The following is a 16,685-nucleotide window of genomic DNA, read 5'->3' on the forward strand; positions in this document are numbered from 1 at the left end:
TGATGTATTTTGAATTCTCTTGCATTTATGCTGTATAAACACATAAAATAAACACAAATCTATTTTATTACCACATAAAATACACACAAATATATTTTATTTGTTCAAAAAACAAGGTTTCAAAACATGAAACAAAATTTGTGTACTATCTCAGATATTGAATTTGAATGCCAAGCAATCATTTTCTTGTACATTTATAGTGCCAGTTACATATCATGTCCTCAGTAGTGCTGTTACATATGTCCCCAGTGAGTTTTTAGCTAAACAAAATTTTTTTTCCCACTTTCTGGAAAGTATGGTTTTCGGAATAATTCGGATAATGAATAATGGATATTCGGATACGGGATACTCAACCTGTATTACCGTTTAAGTGCCGATTTTTTTACACTGGCAGACCCGTTTTTGGAAACTTTCCAAATACAGGGTCAAAGCCAGTGCAGCCTTCAGCCCTCCCCTCCGTGCAGCTCCCCCCCCACTGCGCGTGTCGACACCCCCCGCGCGCGTGTCGTCACCCCCCCGCCCGTGTCGACCTACCCCCGTGCAGCCGGTACCTCCGTTGTGGATCCCGGCACTGCAGTTCTCCTGTATGGTCGGAAGCACTTATGAAAAAAAGTGTCTTTCAGAAAATGGCTGCCCCATAGGAAAATCTGTTTAAAAAAACTGTCTTTCGTATGGGGGCAGCCATTTTCCAAAAGTCACTTTTCTTATAAGAAAAGTGCTTCCGACCATACAGAACTGCAGTGCCGGGATCCACAACGGAGGTACCGGCAGCACGGGGGTAGGTCGACACGGGGGGGCGTCGACACGCGCGCGGGGCGGCTCCAGTGCTGTGAATATTTAATGAGCGCTCATTAAATATTCACTGTGCTGAATTTAGGACCCAGCTCATTGGCTGGGTCCTAAATACCGTTTCAGAACCCAATTTTGAGCCTAAAATACCGGTTCTGAAACGGGTAGGACCCTGCATTTTAACCGGTTAGAAAAAACGGTATTTTCTAACCGGTTAAGTGGTCCTGCACCTTTCAGACCGCACAGATTACGTTTTAAAACGGTAAAAAAACGGCAATATACCGTTTACAAAGTGCGGTCTGAAAGGGGCATAAATGGAAGCATGATGGCTCCCGTCAGCAGTGTAACTAGAAATGTTGTGCCCTCCTTCCAAAAAAGTTTTTGGTTTTATGTGTCAAATGGGTATTATGGTTTGTTATATAGTATGTAATGGGCATGTGAATTTATGTGTAATGGGCATTACGGTGTGTCTTATAATGTTAGGCTGCTCCCCCTTTTCATCATGCAAGAGCCCCGTAGCTACACCACTGATGGGTAATAGCTACACCACTGATGGGTAATGACAGGCACTACACTAATTGGAAGAGACACAAACATAAGATAAGTGTCTCTGTTATCTGCTTCTGTGAGCCTACCACAGTAGTAATAAAAGTAACAGAGTATACTAAATAAAAACACAGATAACCTCAATTAGTGAGAAAAAAATAGGGTAAAAATTAACCCCTATATAGGCATCTACTCCCAACAACCAGCACCATGAGGTGAGGAAGGGGGAATATGCAACCTGACACCAGGACAGTGCAGGACAGGGAGGCATAACACTCAGCGCCAGCAGTCTCTCCTTCAAGTCTCCCTCCGTGCAGCATGCAGGATAGGCAGTGTCTGACTAACACTCTGGCACAACTGTTTGAAACTAGGGATGCAAGCAGAAGGAGGAGTTTGCAGGTGCACACTAAATATAAATGCTAGACCTTTTAATAATAGTTTAGGGCCCCTCCCCCTATGAAACTAGGGATGGCCATCGACCATCGATGATTCGAAATCATCGATGGTTCATGGCCAATGTCGAATACTTTTGCCATCGATGAGGGAGAACCAGATGGTTTCCCTCCATCGATGGAACAGCAAAACTATTTTTTGCTGTTTTTTTTTTACCAAAGTGCCGGGACACGGAGCATAGCTCCGCCCCTGGCACCTGCAAAGCCCCACCCCTGTGTTTTGATTGGCCCACAGGCCAATCAAAAACAATAGATGACCATCGATATGTAAAAATATCGATGGTCATCCATTGCATACTTTAGCACTATCGATGGCCTGTTGCAGAATTGCCATCGATGGCAACGATGGCCATCCCTATTTGAAACAGGCACCAGAAGGAAGGAGAGAGGCGGGAGTGATGTCACCCAGGCAGGAAATTTGAAACAAAGGACCTGCACTGGGGCTGGGGGTGGAGCTATGGGCTGCTAAAAAAAAAAAAAAGAACCCCCTCCCGGAGCCTAACCAGGGCTATATGCCCATATAGGACCTGCAACAGGTCATCCCTGGTGGCCTAGAGGGGAGACCAAAAGAACGGGACCCCGCTGCCGGGATCGCCGGAGTTGCCTCCTCCGCCAGCGGTGGTCGCCGATATAGGTATGCCGGAACCCCACACCGGGACTCCGCTTACCTGACTGAAGCTTCCAGACGTTCCAGCGGCTCCCCCGGTGCCTTGTGGAGATGCTGAGGCATCTGGCCATGGAGGTCAGAGACCCAGCACAGCGTGCTTCCTTCTGCTGCAGTGCACTGTGCACAGCGCCTGCAGCAGGCAACCTACAGCACCTGGTGTTCCCATGTGGTCTCCCACAAAAGTACTAACCAGGCCCAACACTGCTTAGCTGCCAAGATCGGATGAGATTGGGCCTATTCAGTGTGGTATAGCTGTAGGTTGAAATAAAAGAAAAAAATGAAGTTTAAACCAGGGCTGAAACAGCCCTACTCCTACAAATGTGCCTGTTCCTGAGGCACCAAGAAAAAAACTGATTAGCCTGGGGGAGGGCAGGATATTAAGGAGGCCAGCCCAGCTGCACTCTCAGAAGTTTAACTCCTTGGTGCCCAGTCTGGAGGACCTAGAATATCCCATGGTACCAGTGGCCCACCATAGGCTGAAGGAAAAAGTTATTTTTCTTTTTTTTCCCCCAAGGGGCCCGAGACACAGAACATAGCTCCGTCCCTGACACCTGTGAAGCCCCACCCCCATGTCAAAGAAAATGGATGTTCATTGATAGGTAAAAGCATTGATGGCAATGGCAACGATGGACATTCCTAGACTGCTCCCGATGTCACTGGTGGCTGCTCATCCAGTGTCCCCACCTGGCCCAGCAACAGCATCATAACAGGGAGCACATGGCAGCAGCTCCACCCAGCAGCCAATAGATGCAGAGTTCCTGCGCTGTGTGATGCTGCGTCACTGTGTCTCCCGTGTGCTGTGCGGCGAGTCCCACCGGGGCTGCAGTCACGGAGGAGCAGCCGCTGAGAGCCCCACAGTGGCCTCCTGAGTCTGGGGCCATGATGCAGGGAGGAAGCCGCTAGGTCTACAGTCATTAGGTCGACCCCATTAGGTCGACTGGCAGGAAGGTCGACATGGGCCAAGGTCGACATGACTTAAGGTCGAATTTGCATAAAGGTCGACATGAGGAAGGTCGACTGGTCATAAGGTCGACCTGGGTTTTTCACTGTTTTTTTTTATCCGAATGTCGACACAGTTGACATGGACACAGTTGGCAATGAGAATCGGACCCTCGCATCTCCACGCCCTAGTGGATGGTAGGGCATGAAATACCGCCTGTTGGCACATGTCGGCTCAAAAAACAGTGAAAAACCCCATGTCGACCTTATGACCAGTCGACCTTCCTCATGTCGACCTTTATGCAAATTTGACCTTAAGTCATGTCGACCTTGGCCCATATCGACCTTAAGTCAGGTCGACCTTCCTGCCAGTCGACCTAGTGTGGTCGACCTAATGACTGTAGACCTAAGTTCATTCTAATAGATGACCGCTTACCCTTAAAACACCTACAGTAAAACAGAACAGGTGTTATATATTATACAAAGAATTGGTTGATGATGTGTAGGTTGACGTGCACATAGTTCATAGTTGTCACTGGAAAAAAATTGCTACAAAAAAAAATCAACACAGAAAGTTCAACACATGTAAATGTTGACATAAGTGTGGCACTTCATCGGTGTCCATGTCGTCACATGAGAATGAATATGAAAACATTAAAAAAAAGAAAAATAAATCTTCAAAAACTCATGTCAACCTTTTTCATTGTCGACCATAGCCGTGCCAGTGTTTTGCATGTGCCATTTAATCCTGGGGTTGCCGTGAATCACGCGCGGGGGTGGGGGAGGGAGGAGGTGAGGGGTGTCCGCGAATCACGGGAGGTCGTGGGTGGATGCCGTGAATTGCGGGAGGATGGGTCGCGGGGGGGTGTGGGTGCCGTGAATCGTGGGATGGGGGGGTTGCAGTGAATCGATGGAGGGTGGGTCGCGGGGGCGGGGGGTTGCCGCAATGACAGGAGGGGGGGTTGGCGTGAATCGTGGGAGGGGGGGTCGCGGGGTGCCGCGAATTGCAGGAGGGGGGGTGTGTCACGGGGTGGGGCAGCAAATCGCGGGAGTCACCGGGGTTGCCGCGAATTGCGGGGGGTGTGCTGCAAATCGCGGGAGGGGGGTCACCGCGAATCGCCACAAGAAAAAATCAACACAGAAAGGTCAACACATGTAAATGTTGACATAAGTGTGGCACTTCATTGGTGTCCATGTCGTCACATGAGAATGAATATGAAAACATTGAAAAAGTGAAAAATAAATCTTGTCAACCTTTTTCATTGTCGACCATAGCCATGTCAGTGTTTTGCATGTGCCATTTAATCGTGGGGATGCCGTGAATGGGGGGGGGGGGGGAGGGAGGGAGGTGCATACCCAACATGACCCTCTCCAGGAGGGACACATTGCTCTGTTTCTGGACTTTCTTCTTAATTTATGGATTACCATTACCTGTGCTTAAACACCTTTCTTATCAATTACCCTGTTTAAAATGACAGGTGATGACAATCATAAATTAAGATGGAAGTCCACAAACAGAGCATTCTGTCCCTCCTGGAGAGGGTCATGTTGGGAGGTATGGGGCGCTCACCTGGTGTGTCTGGTGTGTAGCTGTGTCTTTGCTGTGTAACATGGAGAAGCAGAGGGTGTCTGGCACTGTCTGTGGGCTCACTGGGCTGGTTCTCTGTCATGTGAGTCAGTCATGTGAGTCAGAGGCTCCACCCAGGGTTATAGCTCCAGACACACTTTGAGTGACAGATGTAGCCAAATATATAAGAGATTAGACCTGGGATGAGGAACCTTCAGCCCTCCAGCTGCTGTTGAAATGCGCATCCCAGCATGCCTTGCAACAGGTTTAGCATGGCCAAATAGAAAAACGGTAGCAGGGCATGCTGGGATGTGTAGTTCAACAGTAGCTGGTGGGCCAAAGCTCATTGCGTTAGAAAGAAATCACAGTCACCAGGTGAACAACGCCAGGACTCCTATAGCTGGGGAGCAAATGTGAGTTATGACCGCTTTACAGACAAATCCAGGGGCTACTTTTCTTGGCTCATCCACCTGGGATCCTGCTGCCTTTGACACTATGGATAACCCTTTCCTCCTCCGCACCATACACCCCAATTGACCTCTAGCAGTGTCCTTGCCTGATTCACCTCACTAACAGCTCCTTCTTGGTGCCTGGCTCCGGCTCCTCCGCACCCCCTTCCACCCTCCCTGTCGTTGTACCCAGGTTTCAGTCCTTAGCCCTCTTTACTCCCTGTGCACCTCTTCCCTGGGTACGCTCATAAGATCATTCGACCTTCAATACCACCATTATGCCGATGATATGCAACTGTACCGCTCCTCTTCTGACCTCTTCCCGTCTGCCCAGTGGCCTCTTTGCCATCTTCTCATGGATGTCTGAGCACTCTTTGAAGCCCAACATTGGCAAAACTCATCATCTTCATCCAGAGTCTCCACCGCCACCAATATCACTTTTGACAACCCCATCATCTCCACCGCTCCCAAACTCCGCTACTTGGGCATAACTCTTGCCTCCTCACTCACTCCCCACGTCCAACCTCTGGCTCAATCGTGTTCCAGCTACACAACCTCGCTCGCAACAGGCCGTTCCTCTCCCAGAGTACCACTAAACTTGTCCAATCACTGGTCATCTCTCTCGCCTCCAACTTCGTTCCCTTCCGATCTGTTCAAAACTCTAGACAGATTTTCCTTTCCTGCCGCTTCATCAGGCTTTGACAATATCTGCATTGGCTCCCATTCCCCTACAGAGACCTCTTCAATCTCCTCCCCATTACATACCATTCTCTCTATAACGCTATTGCTCCCTAATTTAGTTAGATGGGAGTTCTATTGAAGATGGGACATCTTCAATAGAACGCCCATCTTAGTAAATTTCCAACCTCATCCCCCTACACACAGTGGGCCTTATTGTAGTTCACTCTTAGAGGCAAATTCCTTCTCAAATGGACAAAACCATGTGCACTGCAGGTGGGGCAGATGTAACATGTGCAGAGAGAATTAGATTTGGGTGGGGTTTTCTGCAAAGTGAGATCTATATTGCAGTGTAGAAATAAAGCAGTCAGTATTTACCCTACACAGAAACAAAATAACTCACCCAAATCTAATTCTATCTGCACAATGTCACATTTTCTTTCACATACTGGTCTCTGACCCCTGAGGCTGACGGCAGACATCTGGAATTGGTATCAAATATCCAAATTCACATAAAAGATCTGTAGTGTTTATTGGTCTTCTTAACATCATTGTAACAATGTTATTTTAACCCAAACAAAAAATATGTTAAATCAAATTCAAAATCAAAAGCATGAAATGTTTGTTACTTATATAGGTCTCCTCAGTCCATCACAAAAACATAATTTATATAAACCAGTTATAACTAGCCGATTTGCCCAGGTTCAGCCGGCGTAACTTATCCCGGAGAAGCATTTTACCCCTTTTTCACCACCTTAGGATTCGAATTTTGAGGGTTGCTGCAAATATCGGTCACTGTTTACAGACCACCCAGCAGGTCACATGTTCAAGGTCATCAACTGTCATAATTTCCAGAGCACAATGGTGATGCACTGGTAGACGTTTTGCCACATAACTCCGAAACGAAGCAACCAATCACAATGCTGATATTATTTTGCAAATCTACAGACCAAGAGCTTTCATTTAATACCTGATGCAAAGACAATGGCATCATCGAAATATCACTCATAAAAGTTGTCCTACTACTATTAACATATAGATTACACGGTCTGCCCTCTGCTGGGGAAAAAGGTTAGGTACTTGTTTCCTAGCACGGCCACACCGATTTACATCGGGGTGGTCGTGTCGGAAAAATCGGGTCGATCGCATCGCATGCGATTTGGTCGCATGCGATGCGATCGACGCGACCGACCGATTTTTTGATTGAATGAAATGTAAATCGGGTCCCTGGGACCCGATTTTACATTGGATTCAATGTAAAATATTCCCAACCCCCCCAAATTTAACGGCGTAAACCCCACCCCACGATAGACGCCAACCCGAAGCGTGGCGAGCGCAGCGAGCCCGCGAGTGGCGGCGGTGCGCGTCCTCCGACCTTTTCATTCCCCTACTATCCACGTCGGCGTGGAGTTGAGAATAGAATAGTGTGGTGAGCGCAGCGAGCCACCGAGCCCAAAGCGTGGCGAGCCCCGCGAGGGGACGCGTATACCTGTGAAGTTATACGCGTCCGCTCGCCACGCTTCGGGCTCGCTGCGCTCGCCACACTATTCTATTCTCAACTCCACACCGACGTGGATAGTAGGGGAATGAAAAGGTCGGAGGACGCGCACCGCCGCCACTCGCCACGCTTCGGGTTGGCGTCTATCGTGGGGTGACGACGGGGACATCTATAATGTGAAATGGGTCATATTGGCCCATTTCACATTTTATCACGATTTCAATGTTAAAAAATATTTTAACATTGAAGCCTATGGAAAAATCGGGGGCATCGCGTCGGGACCAATGTTAATGGTCCCGACCGACGCGATGCCCCCGATATTTTACCTTTCCCGACACGATTTCAATGTTAAAATATTTTTTAACATTGAAGCCTATGGAAAAATCGGGGGCATCGTGTCGGGACCAATGTTAATGGTCCCGACCGACGCGATGCCCCCGATATTGTGTCCTAGCCGGCAAAATGGACCTGATTTCAAAGGAAATCAGGTCCATCGTGTGGATCGTGTACCTTAACTTAAAGGTACACGATCCATAAGATTGTGGCCGTGCTAGGAAACAAGAACCAAAGGTTATTTTTTTTTTTACAAACTGCATAATGTGGTCGGGAATATTGACCCAGGTGCCAAAGTCAGCCTGTGACAAGAGATCATAAAGGTCCTTATTTTTTTTTGGGCCTCTTCCCAGCCGGCTGAGTGGTTGTGCGAGGGTGCCGGCCAGACCGGCGGGAGCCCTGGGGACCAGCAGTGGTGGCCTCTCCAACCGGTGCTATGGTTGAAGGTCCGGGGGATGCCAATCTGGACAGAATGTCCCGTAGTCCTTGATGGAGAGCAGATACTTCCTGCATGCCTCTCTCTCTCATGGCGAGTTCTTTCTCTTTTATGGCGAGTTCCTGGTGTTTGAGTAGATTGGCCTCTGCCTGGAGATGTGTCAGCTGCTGCAGGGAGTTGGAAATGTCTTCCAATAATGAGATATTTCGTATGTTTCCCCCTCTAAGTTCTTGAAGTATTGATTCAGGGCTTGGCATTTGTGTCACTGCAGGCTGTTGGTGCAGTGCTGTCACTGCAGGCTGTTGGTGCAGTGCTGTCACTGCAGGCTGATGGTGCAGTGCTGTCACTGCAGGCTGATGGTGCAGTGCTGTCACTGCAGGCTGATGGTGCAGTGCTGTCACTTCAGGCTGATGGTGCAGTGCTGTCACTGCAGGCTGATGGTGCAGTGCTGTCACTGTAGGCTGATGGTGCAGTGCTGTCACTGTAGGCTGATGGTTCAGAGATGTCACTGCAGGCTGATGGTGCAGTGTTGCAGACTGTTGGTTCTGTGATGTCATGGCAGGCTGCTGGTGCAATGTTGTCACTGCGGGCTGCTGGTGCAGTGATGTCACTGCAGGCTGCTGGTGCAGGGATGTCACTGCAGGCTGCTGGTGCAGCGTTGTCACTGCAGGCTGCTGGTGCAGCGTTGTCACTGCAGGCTGCTGGTGCAGCGTTGTCACTGCAGGCTGCTGGTGCAGCGTTGTCACTGCAGGCTGCTGGTGCAGCGTTGTCACTGCAGGCTGCTGGTGCAGTGCTGCAGGTTCTTGGTGCAGTGATGTTACGGCAGGCTGCTGGTCCAGTGCTGCAGGTTCTTGGTGCAGTGTTGTCACTGCAGGCTGCTGTTGCAGTTTTGTTACCACTGGTTGCTGGTGCAGTGATGCAGGCTCCTGAAGCAGTGTTGTCACTGCAGGCTGCTGGTGCAGTGTTGCAGGCTCCTGAAGCAGTGTGCTCACTGCAGGCTGCGGGTGCAGTATTATCACTACAGGCTGCTGGTGCTGTTGAGGTGGGGTTGCGCTTGCCACATTCTCCTCAGAAACCAACTCAGGAGCATCAACTACAACATCTGCAATATAATGTACATCATTACTAACAAGATCAATCATTAACATTTTATAAAGGAGCAATGTAAGAGCAGATTACCAGCGATGGCATGCGTGATTCTTTTGCGAGGCAGGTCACGATCTACACTGGCAATGCCGAAGACCTCTTGCTCTTCGATACACCCCATTGCTTGCATCTCCAAAGACGTGTATTCTAAGGTTTGAGGGAGCGGACCACCACCAGCCCTCCTTGCATGCAGACGTCGGTCTCGTATCTTCAGCTTCAGTCTGCATCTGAAGTCCGCCCACCTGTAAGGAATGACAATTTACTACGGTCAACATCGGTTTTAGAAATATCGTAGATGCAGAACATGCAATAAATAATTAACAGTAAAAACAAAAACATTAAATATTTTTGCATGCAGAATAACACTAGCAGTAATATATACGAGGGTGAGTCAAAAATGATCTGCACTTCTGTTGGCTGCAATCAAATCTTTCAGTACTACGTCGCTGTCCCCTCAGTCACGGCTGTGCAGGATTGAATGAGTTGCGTAAGTTCATTGGTGACGGCAGTACAAGAAAAAATGGCCGCCCTGCTTGTGAGTTGCATGTGTTTTGTGGATTGAGGGTGTGTCTGGTACCAATATTTATCTGGAGAAAGTGTTTGTTACAAAGAAGTGTGTATGAATGGACAGAGAATTTCAGAGATGGAGGCACAAGTGTCAGCCATGAAGACGGAGCCGGAGAAAGTTTTTGACTCACCCTCGTTGTTTTTTTTTTAAAAGTAACTCACCGCCTCCGCACTTCACCGACCGTGCGGACAATGGGGGCTTCTCTGTTTACAGCTTCGGTAATTTCATGCCACACGCGGGCTTTGGTGGATGCGCCCATATTTTTTGGCCCGTGATGAATGTTCTCCATTGCCAACTGAACAAGAATATCCAGTTCTTTCCGGCTAAAGCATGGCTGCCTCCTTTTTTTATTTGCCGGCAGAGTAACGCCTTCCCGAGTAGCCTGGCTTGTACCTGGAATCCCGGGCACATTTTCTCTCAGAATCCCAGTAATATTCCTTTTCTGGTCTGGTACTTGTGTTTCATTTCTCACTCCCCTGGCACGTCTCGCGTCTGCCTGAATCCGCAGAGATGCCCTTGTTAAGCGATGCGTTATGGGATCCATGCGGTCGGCCAGCTGCTGCAAATGAAAAAGTATGAAAGTGCATCAGGAAAACATGGTGTGCCAACCTAGTTTTGCCGCTTTTAAAAATATTGGCATTCTCACACAAATCCCCGAAATCTCTGGCTGCTTAAACCCTATTTGTAACCCAGTTACCTCTCAATCTGGATCCAAGAACAAAAGAACCAGCTATGCACTGAACAACAACAATGACTGTGAAGGTAATTACCCCCTATGATGTGCATCCGCACAAATTAGCTTATGCACGCTGAAGTGCCGATTTGCATACACACCAACCCCTTTAATAAGTAATGGGGCATAGTCAAAATTTAGATTCACTACCTTCAGGATGGTATGTCTTTCCTTTTATTTGCAGCATGCAAGGGATTAGTAGCACGCCATGTTTACCTGTGGCACCACACCATGTTTTCCTGATGCACTTCCATTTTTTTATTTGCAGTGGATGGCTAGTTCTTTTAGCAATGGGTATCCGGCTATTTTGTTCTTGTGCCCAGACATAGTATGTTTTTTGCTGAAGGGAAGTGTGTGTGTGTGTGTTTGGGGCAGGAATGCTGATGGAAGATCATTAGCACACCATGTTTTGATGCACTTCCATTCTTTGTTTATTGCAGTGGATGGCTGGTTCTTTGGTTCTTGTATCAAGATTGAGAGTATATGTGTTTGTGTGTGTGCGCACCATGCTGTGGTATTTTGTGATGTAAAAATATTTGTTTTTTTAATAAAGTTTAAGGGAAAAAAAAATTTGCACATTTTTTTTTCTGGGAACCAGATTCAACAACACCACCACCACCATGCAATGCATCCTAATTTATAACCAGGTATTTAGATGGCTATTATTATCTGGGCGAGAGGTAGACAGTTATGGCCCTCTGACTTCTGAGGGACTACACACCCCAGCATCCATTGCATTTGTCTGTCTGCGGGGATATTGGGGCTTGTAGCTGCAGAGCAGAACACTGACAAACATGACCATAAACTCTATTTGCGCTGGGTCTCCCATACCCGAAAACCGGTATATTTCAGCCATGCAGTAACGTCATGATGTGAACCAGCACTGTGACATCACTCGTGTAAACAACAAATGACAGCCGATGTGGGAGTGGCTCTGCAGCCTTTCCCTCTCTCCGCTAGCCCTTCCTGATCCCACTGCTAGCACAGCATGGGAAAATTCCCATATTCCGAATGCTCCTGGTCCTCAGTATTCCAAACATGAGATAAACATCTTGTATTACAAATACTAACCTGGAAACCAGAGAATAGCAGATAAAGCGCAGCATCAGATGTATGAATATAAACCAAAAGATGCACAAAACATAACCACAGGCAAACTTCATTGCCCAAAGTACAGTGCAGTGATTAGGGAAGGGCAGAACACAATAAGACATCACATGTACACCACTAGTGCACAGCCAAAGAGAGGGGACACGGTCCACCAATTGAGAGCCAACGTTGCTCATCGTCACATTGACTAGCCCCCCCCCCCCAAAAGTGAAAAAGTCATGTCAACCTTTTCACATGTTGACATTTTGTGTCGACCTTTTGGTGTTTACCTATTGATTGTCGATCTATACATTGTCAACCCTATGATCCATACCTGTAATTACTCACATTTTTTTCAAATGTAAAAGAAATCATCAAAAGCTTTTTTTTTTTTTTTTAGAAATCGATAAAAAAAAAAAAAAACTTTAATTACAAATCAGATTTTCAGATCATACACAATGTGTATTACATGTCCTGCTGGCGCTTGCAGAGGTGCCACCAAGTATTATAGCAGATTCAACTATTCTGTGTCATGCCAAACAGTAAATATAATTAACATATTGTTTAAGAGGACACTGTCAGCCATTTTAATGTAGCCAACCAATAACAACGCATAGGAGGTAACCAATAATAAAAATGTGCCACTGCTATAATGACAGCCGCTGCCTTTCCCAGTACGGAGCTCTTTACGCTACCGGCGGTCATGGAAAAATGCCTAGGCCACGTCTCATGTGCCAGACGTGGTAAGTTAGTGGCCAATTGCGCAGCAAATGTACCTTCGTCCAGTTGTAACTGTGGTGGTGGCGTTCGGTGTAGTGATTTACAATATATTTTAATAATGTCTATGATTTGTAGTGAGAGCTGCCTTGCCTGATGCACTGCTCCTGTGGGTGTGGGTAATATTGGAGTTTGCATGCCGAGGGGCCAGCTGAGTTCTTGATAAATGGGCCCCTATAGATCTATTATAATTAGTTGTAAAATATAACTATAACTCTAAGACCGGGTATATGGACCATGGACGGAGTGTGTCCTGACTCCGGCGCCACCCGGCCGTGACTCACACAGCCGCTATTGTGGGAGCCACGGCTGGGCGGCGCAACAGTCAGGACACAAAACAGAAGACAGCGGGCGGCCGGCAGACAGGGCAGGGATGCCGTTTGCGGTGCATGGCTCCGGCGCCCTATGAGCTTGTGCTCAGCCGTCTCTGTCCTCGCTACGCCCCTGCCGGACGTGAACAGCTTATAATAAAGTTTTGAATAGGTCTTAAAAAAGTTTCAAAATAAAATTTTTGTGAAAGTATTTTTTTGTGTTGGATTTTCCAGAACCTGGAGCTGGCGTCTTAAGTTCAAAACCTGCCGTACAAATAAAGTTCAACAAGGATGCCTCTCCCAGAGTCATCCATAAATCTTATGGTAGCCAGACTCAGGGGCAACCCTAAGATTCTGCCGCCCCTAGTCAGCTGCCTAATGGTAGAGATGGCCCTGTATGTGTGGAACGTTGAAGTTGTTCTGAAAGGCAATGAGATCCGCCTGCGGAAGGCCCCATGATGGTGTCAGAACAAAAGTCTCGGTACTCTTTACCTAGCACGGCGCCCACGATCTTGATCGTGGGCATCGTGAGGTAAAAAATCGTGTCGGTCGCGTCGTATGCGGGCTAAAGATGCCCGCACGCGACGCAATGCCCACGATTTCCCATTGAAAACCATGTTAAACATGGAAATCGCGTCGGTCGCGTCGCGGCCGGCTATAAATGTGCACACGATGGCCCCGACGCGATGCCCACGATTTGCCATAGGAATTAATGTTAAAAGACCCGATGGACACGATTTTCAGGTTAAATGGCTCAATGGACCCGATTTTAGCATAGGAAACAATGTTAAATGGGCCTTAGAGCCCAAATACTTACCCTGAACTCTGAAATGGCCCCCCCAATTTTTTACGCCACCCCACGATCAACGTGAACCCGAAGCGTGGCGAGCGCAGCGAGCCCGCGAGGGGCGGCGGTACGCGTCCTCCGACCTTTTCATACCCCCACTATCCACGTCGGCGTGGAGTTGAGAATAGAATAGTGTGGCGAGCGTAGCGAGCCCCGCGAGGGGACGCGGATACCTTCACAGCTAGACGTGTCCCCTCGCGGGCTTCACAGGTGTCCGCGTCCGCTCGCCACGCTTCGGGCTCGCCACACTATTCTATTCTTAACTCCACGCCGACGTGGATAGTGGGGGTATGAAAAGGTCGGAGGACGCGTACCGCCGCCCCTCGCGGGCTCGCTGCGCTCGCCACGCTTCGGGTTCACGTTGATCGTGGGGTGGCATAAAAAATTGGGGGGGCCATTTCAGAGTTCAGGGTAAGTATTTGGGCTCTTGGCGATTTCCATGTTTAACATGGGTTTCAATGGGAAATCGTGGGCATCGCGTCGCGGGCAGACATAAATGTACCCGCGATGCCCGCGATGGGCGCCGTGATAGGTAAAGAGTACCAAAGTCTCTACCCAGGAAGGGATTTTGGCCGCCATTGTGGTCACGGTCTTTGTTCCTCCTGATCCATGCCACTGGCATTGCTTTATCCAGCTGAATACAAACTGGCCCGCCGACCAAGACGGGGCAGGCTTCCGAGAGGGCCAGGAGATTGAGCACGCTGATCGGCAGAGTAGTCTGCAAAGGAGACAAAGTTCTTGTAGTTGTAGAAGTAATGTTATGGGACCACATACTTGGAGACTACCACCTGTGGTCCCAATGGCCCAATCTGGACTGACAAGGGATCGTCCATCTAATTTTGGGGAATTTCACACTAGAACTCCTTGGTGTGGTGGACTTAATCGAAGGAGGAGACAACAATTTCAACTCAGCAGGAAGTCCGTGGACAAATCACACTGAAGCCCCGCCCGATTTGGTGACCAGGTCTCCACATGTCGAGCTTCCCAATCAGAGTCTATTCAAGGTTGCTGACATATGTGGCATGAGACAACCTTACAAATGATGAGTGTGCTTAGCTATATGTGTCCACCTTGGGAGCCAGCTCCCTGCTGGATAACTGACTCCCTGCCGCAACCACAAAAGCCTCCACAGAATGAGCCTCACGCCACAAGCACTTAGAGAACTTTTATGTACACCGGCCCCTTAAATATTAACAAACAAGTTAAAAGCCGGTCAAATTGACAGCTTAGTCCCTATCTGCTCCTACCTCCAATCTCTGTTCTCACAGCTCCTCCCTCTGTCCATATCTAGCAAGCTTGAAACAGATCATTTTGGTTTCACTTTCTGTTAAGGAGTAATTTGGCCCGTTGAGCGGCCTCTAGTGGTCACTAGCGGTACTTCACACAAAAAAAGATGAGAACAGTTGCAGCAGCTCTCAACGGAGTTGCTCCTGGCAATAGAATCGCCATTCACCGCCCAAGCTGACGGAAGAGGAGGCACACGTCCAATTCCGTTGGAGCACTCCTAAGCCTACTGCCGATCCCCTGCACCTCCCCCACAACCCCCACTCCCTGCCCCCACAACCCCCACTCCCTACACAGAATAATAATAATAATAATAATGTGCGAAGCGTCCTAGTATTCCCCACCCACGGACATGAATGTGGATTAGTAGAATGATGGCTCTTACACAGATATGTAACAGACCCCTCTGGCTAACTCCCTGGAGGATATGTACTGGGTATACGGTCATTGGGTTGACCAACCAAAGGTCAACAATGGCTAGGTCAGTGAAAGGGTTGTGGATCAGTTGGTCACCAGTAAGTTGTTAGACAGTCATTAGGTCGACACCTTTAGGTCTAAATGTGTCTAGGCTGATATGCAGGAAGGTTGACAGGGTCATAAGATCGACATGGGGGTTTTCACAGTTTTTCGACCCAAATAAGGACACAATCGACATGGACACAGGTTAAGGTGCACCGCGTATTTTCTTTTTATTTATTGTTGGTCAATTATTATGATTAATAAGAAGGTTTTTTTATTTATTTATTTTAATGATAAAAAAACTATATTAAAATCGATGTTGGGTTGCCAAGGCTAAAACACACATTTACTACGAGATTTATTTTTATATGCTAATAAATGTTTGTTCTAGCCCTGGAAAATTTATTTAAAGCAGTGATTTTCAAACTCGGTCCTCAGGACCCCACACAGTTCCCGATTTCCAGGTCACCTGACAGGTGCAATCATTACTAACTGACACGTTTCAAAAGATCCACCGGTGGCGCTAATTATTTCACTCGTGATTCTGTGAGGAGACCGGCAAAACATGCACCGTGTGGGGTCGAGGGCCGAGTTTGTGAACCTGTGATTTAAAAAGATTGATTTTTAGCGACCTACAAATCATCCAACAATCGACATATAAAAAAATAATTAAAAAAAGACAATAAAAAAAATGTAATTTAAAAAAAATATATAATATAAAAAAAACACATTCCAACATCGACCTTTTCGTAAATACACCTCTATTTTTTTTTATCACAATTTATCCTATCTTTTCCCATTACCCACTATTATTTTAATATTAAGCTTCAATATTACTTATACGTTTTGTCTACACACACACATTTTTTTTTAATCAGCGCAAAGCTTCCATATAGACCACACGGTGATAAGTTCTGTGGTATTTGACGAGACCCTAAAACCCATTTACCTGGTACTCCTGTGGGGTCATGTGATTCTCCTCTATACACTCCTGTGTATAAAAAGGATGGGGACATCTCTCTGGGGTATCTCTGTTACTGGCACCATCTGCAGGAGACACACAGTGACTGAGGACATTGTACTGTATATACAGCGAGTAAAGATGATATGCACAGTA

At 47.6% G+C, this 16,685-nt stretch overlaps 1 protein-coding gene and 1 non-coding gene across 6 annotated transcripts in view; both read right to left on the reverse strand.

Moving 5' to 3' along the window:
* The window catches only part of LOC146010149 (uncharacterized), a 48,833-nt gene that overhangs the window by 21,556 nt on the left and 10,592 nt on the right, over positions 1–16,685 (reverse strand). The window contains exons 6-9 of one of the 5 annotated variants that reach the window (XM_083151103.1): positions 16,518–16,615; positions 10,230–10,627; positions 9,534–9,742; positions 7,702–9,456 (exon numbers count right to left, since the gene is read on the reverse strand). The exons of the other annotated variants lie outside the window; for them this stretch is intronic. Of the exons in view, the coding sequence (XP_083007229.1) occupies positions 8,246–9,456; positions 9,534–9,742; positions 10,230–10,627; positions 16,518–16,615 (1,916 nt within the window). The 3' untranslated portion in view covers positions 7,702–8,245. Of the gene's footprint in view, positions 1–7,701; positions 9,457–9,533; positions 9,743–10,229; positions 10,628–16,517; positions 16,616–16,685 lie in introns of those variants that run through there. 5 annotated transcript variants of the gene reach the window in all.
* Positions 2,596–2,714, reverse strand: LOC146015365 (5S ribosomal RNA). The gene has a single exon (XR_014448289.1). It is a non-coding gene; the product is annotated as a 5S ribosomal RNA (ribosomal RNA).

Source organism: Crinia signifera, chromosome 6 (genome assembly GCF_055691185.1).
Source record: "Crinia signifera chromosome 6, ASM5569118v1, whole genome shotgun sequence".
Classification (NCBI taxonomy): domain Eukaryota; kingdom Metazoa; phylum Chordata; class Amphibia; order Anura; family Myobatrachidae; genus Crinia; species Crinia signifera.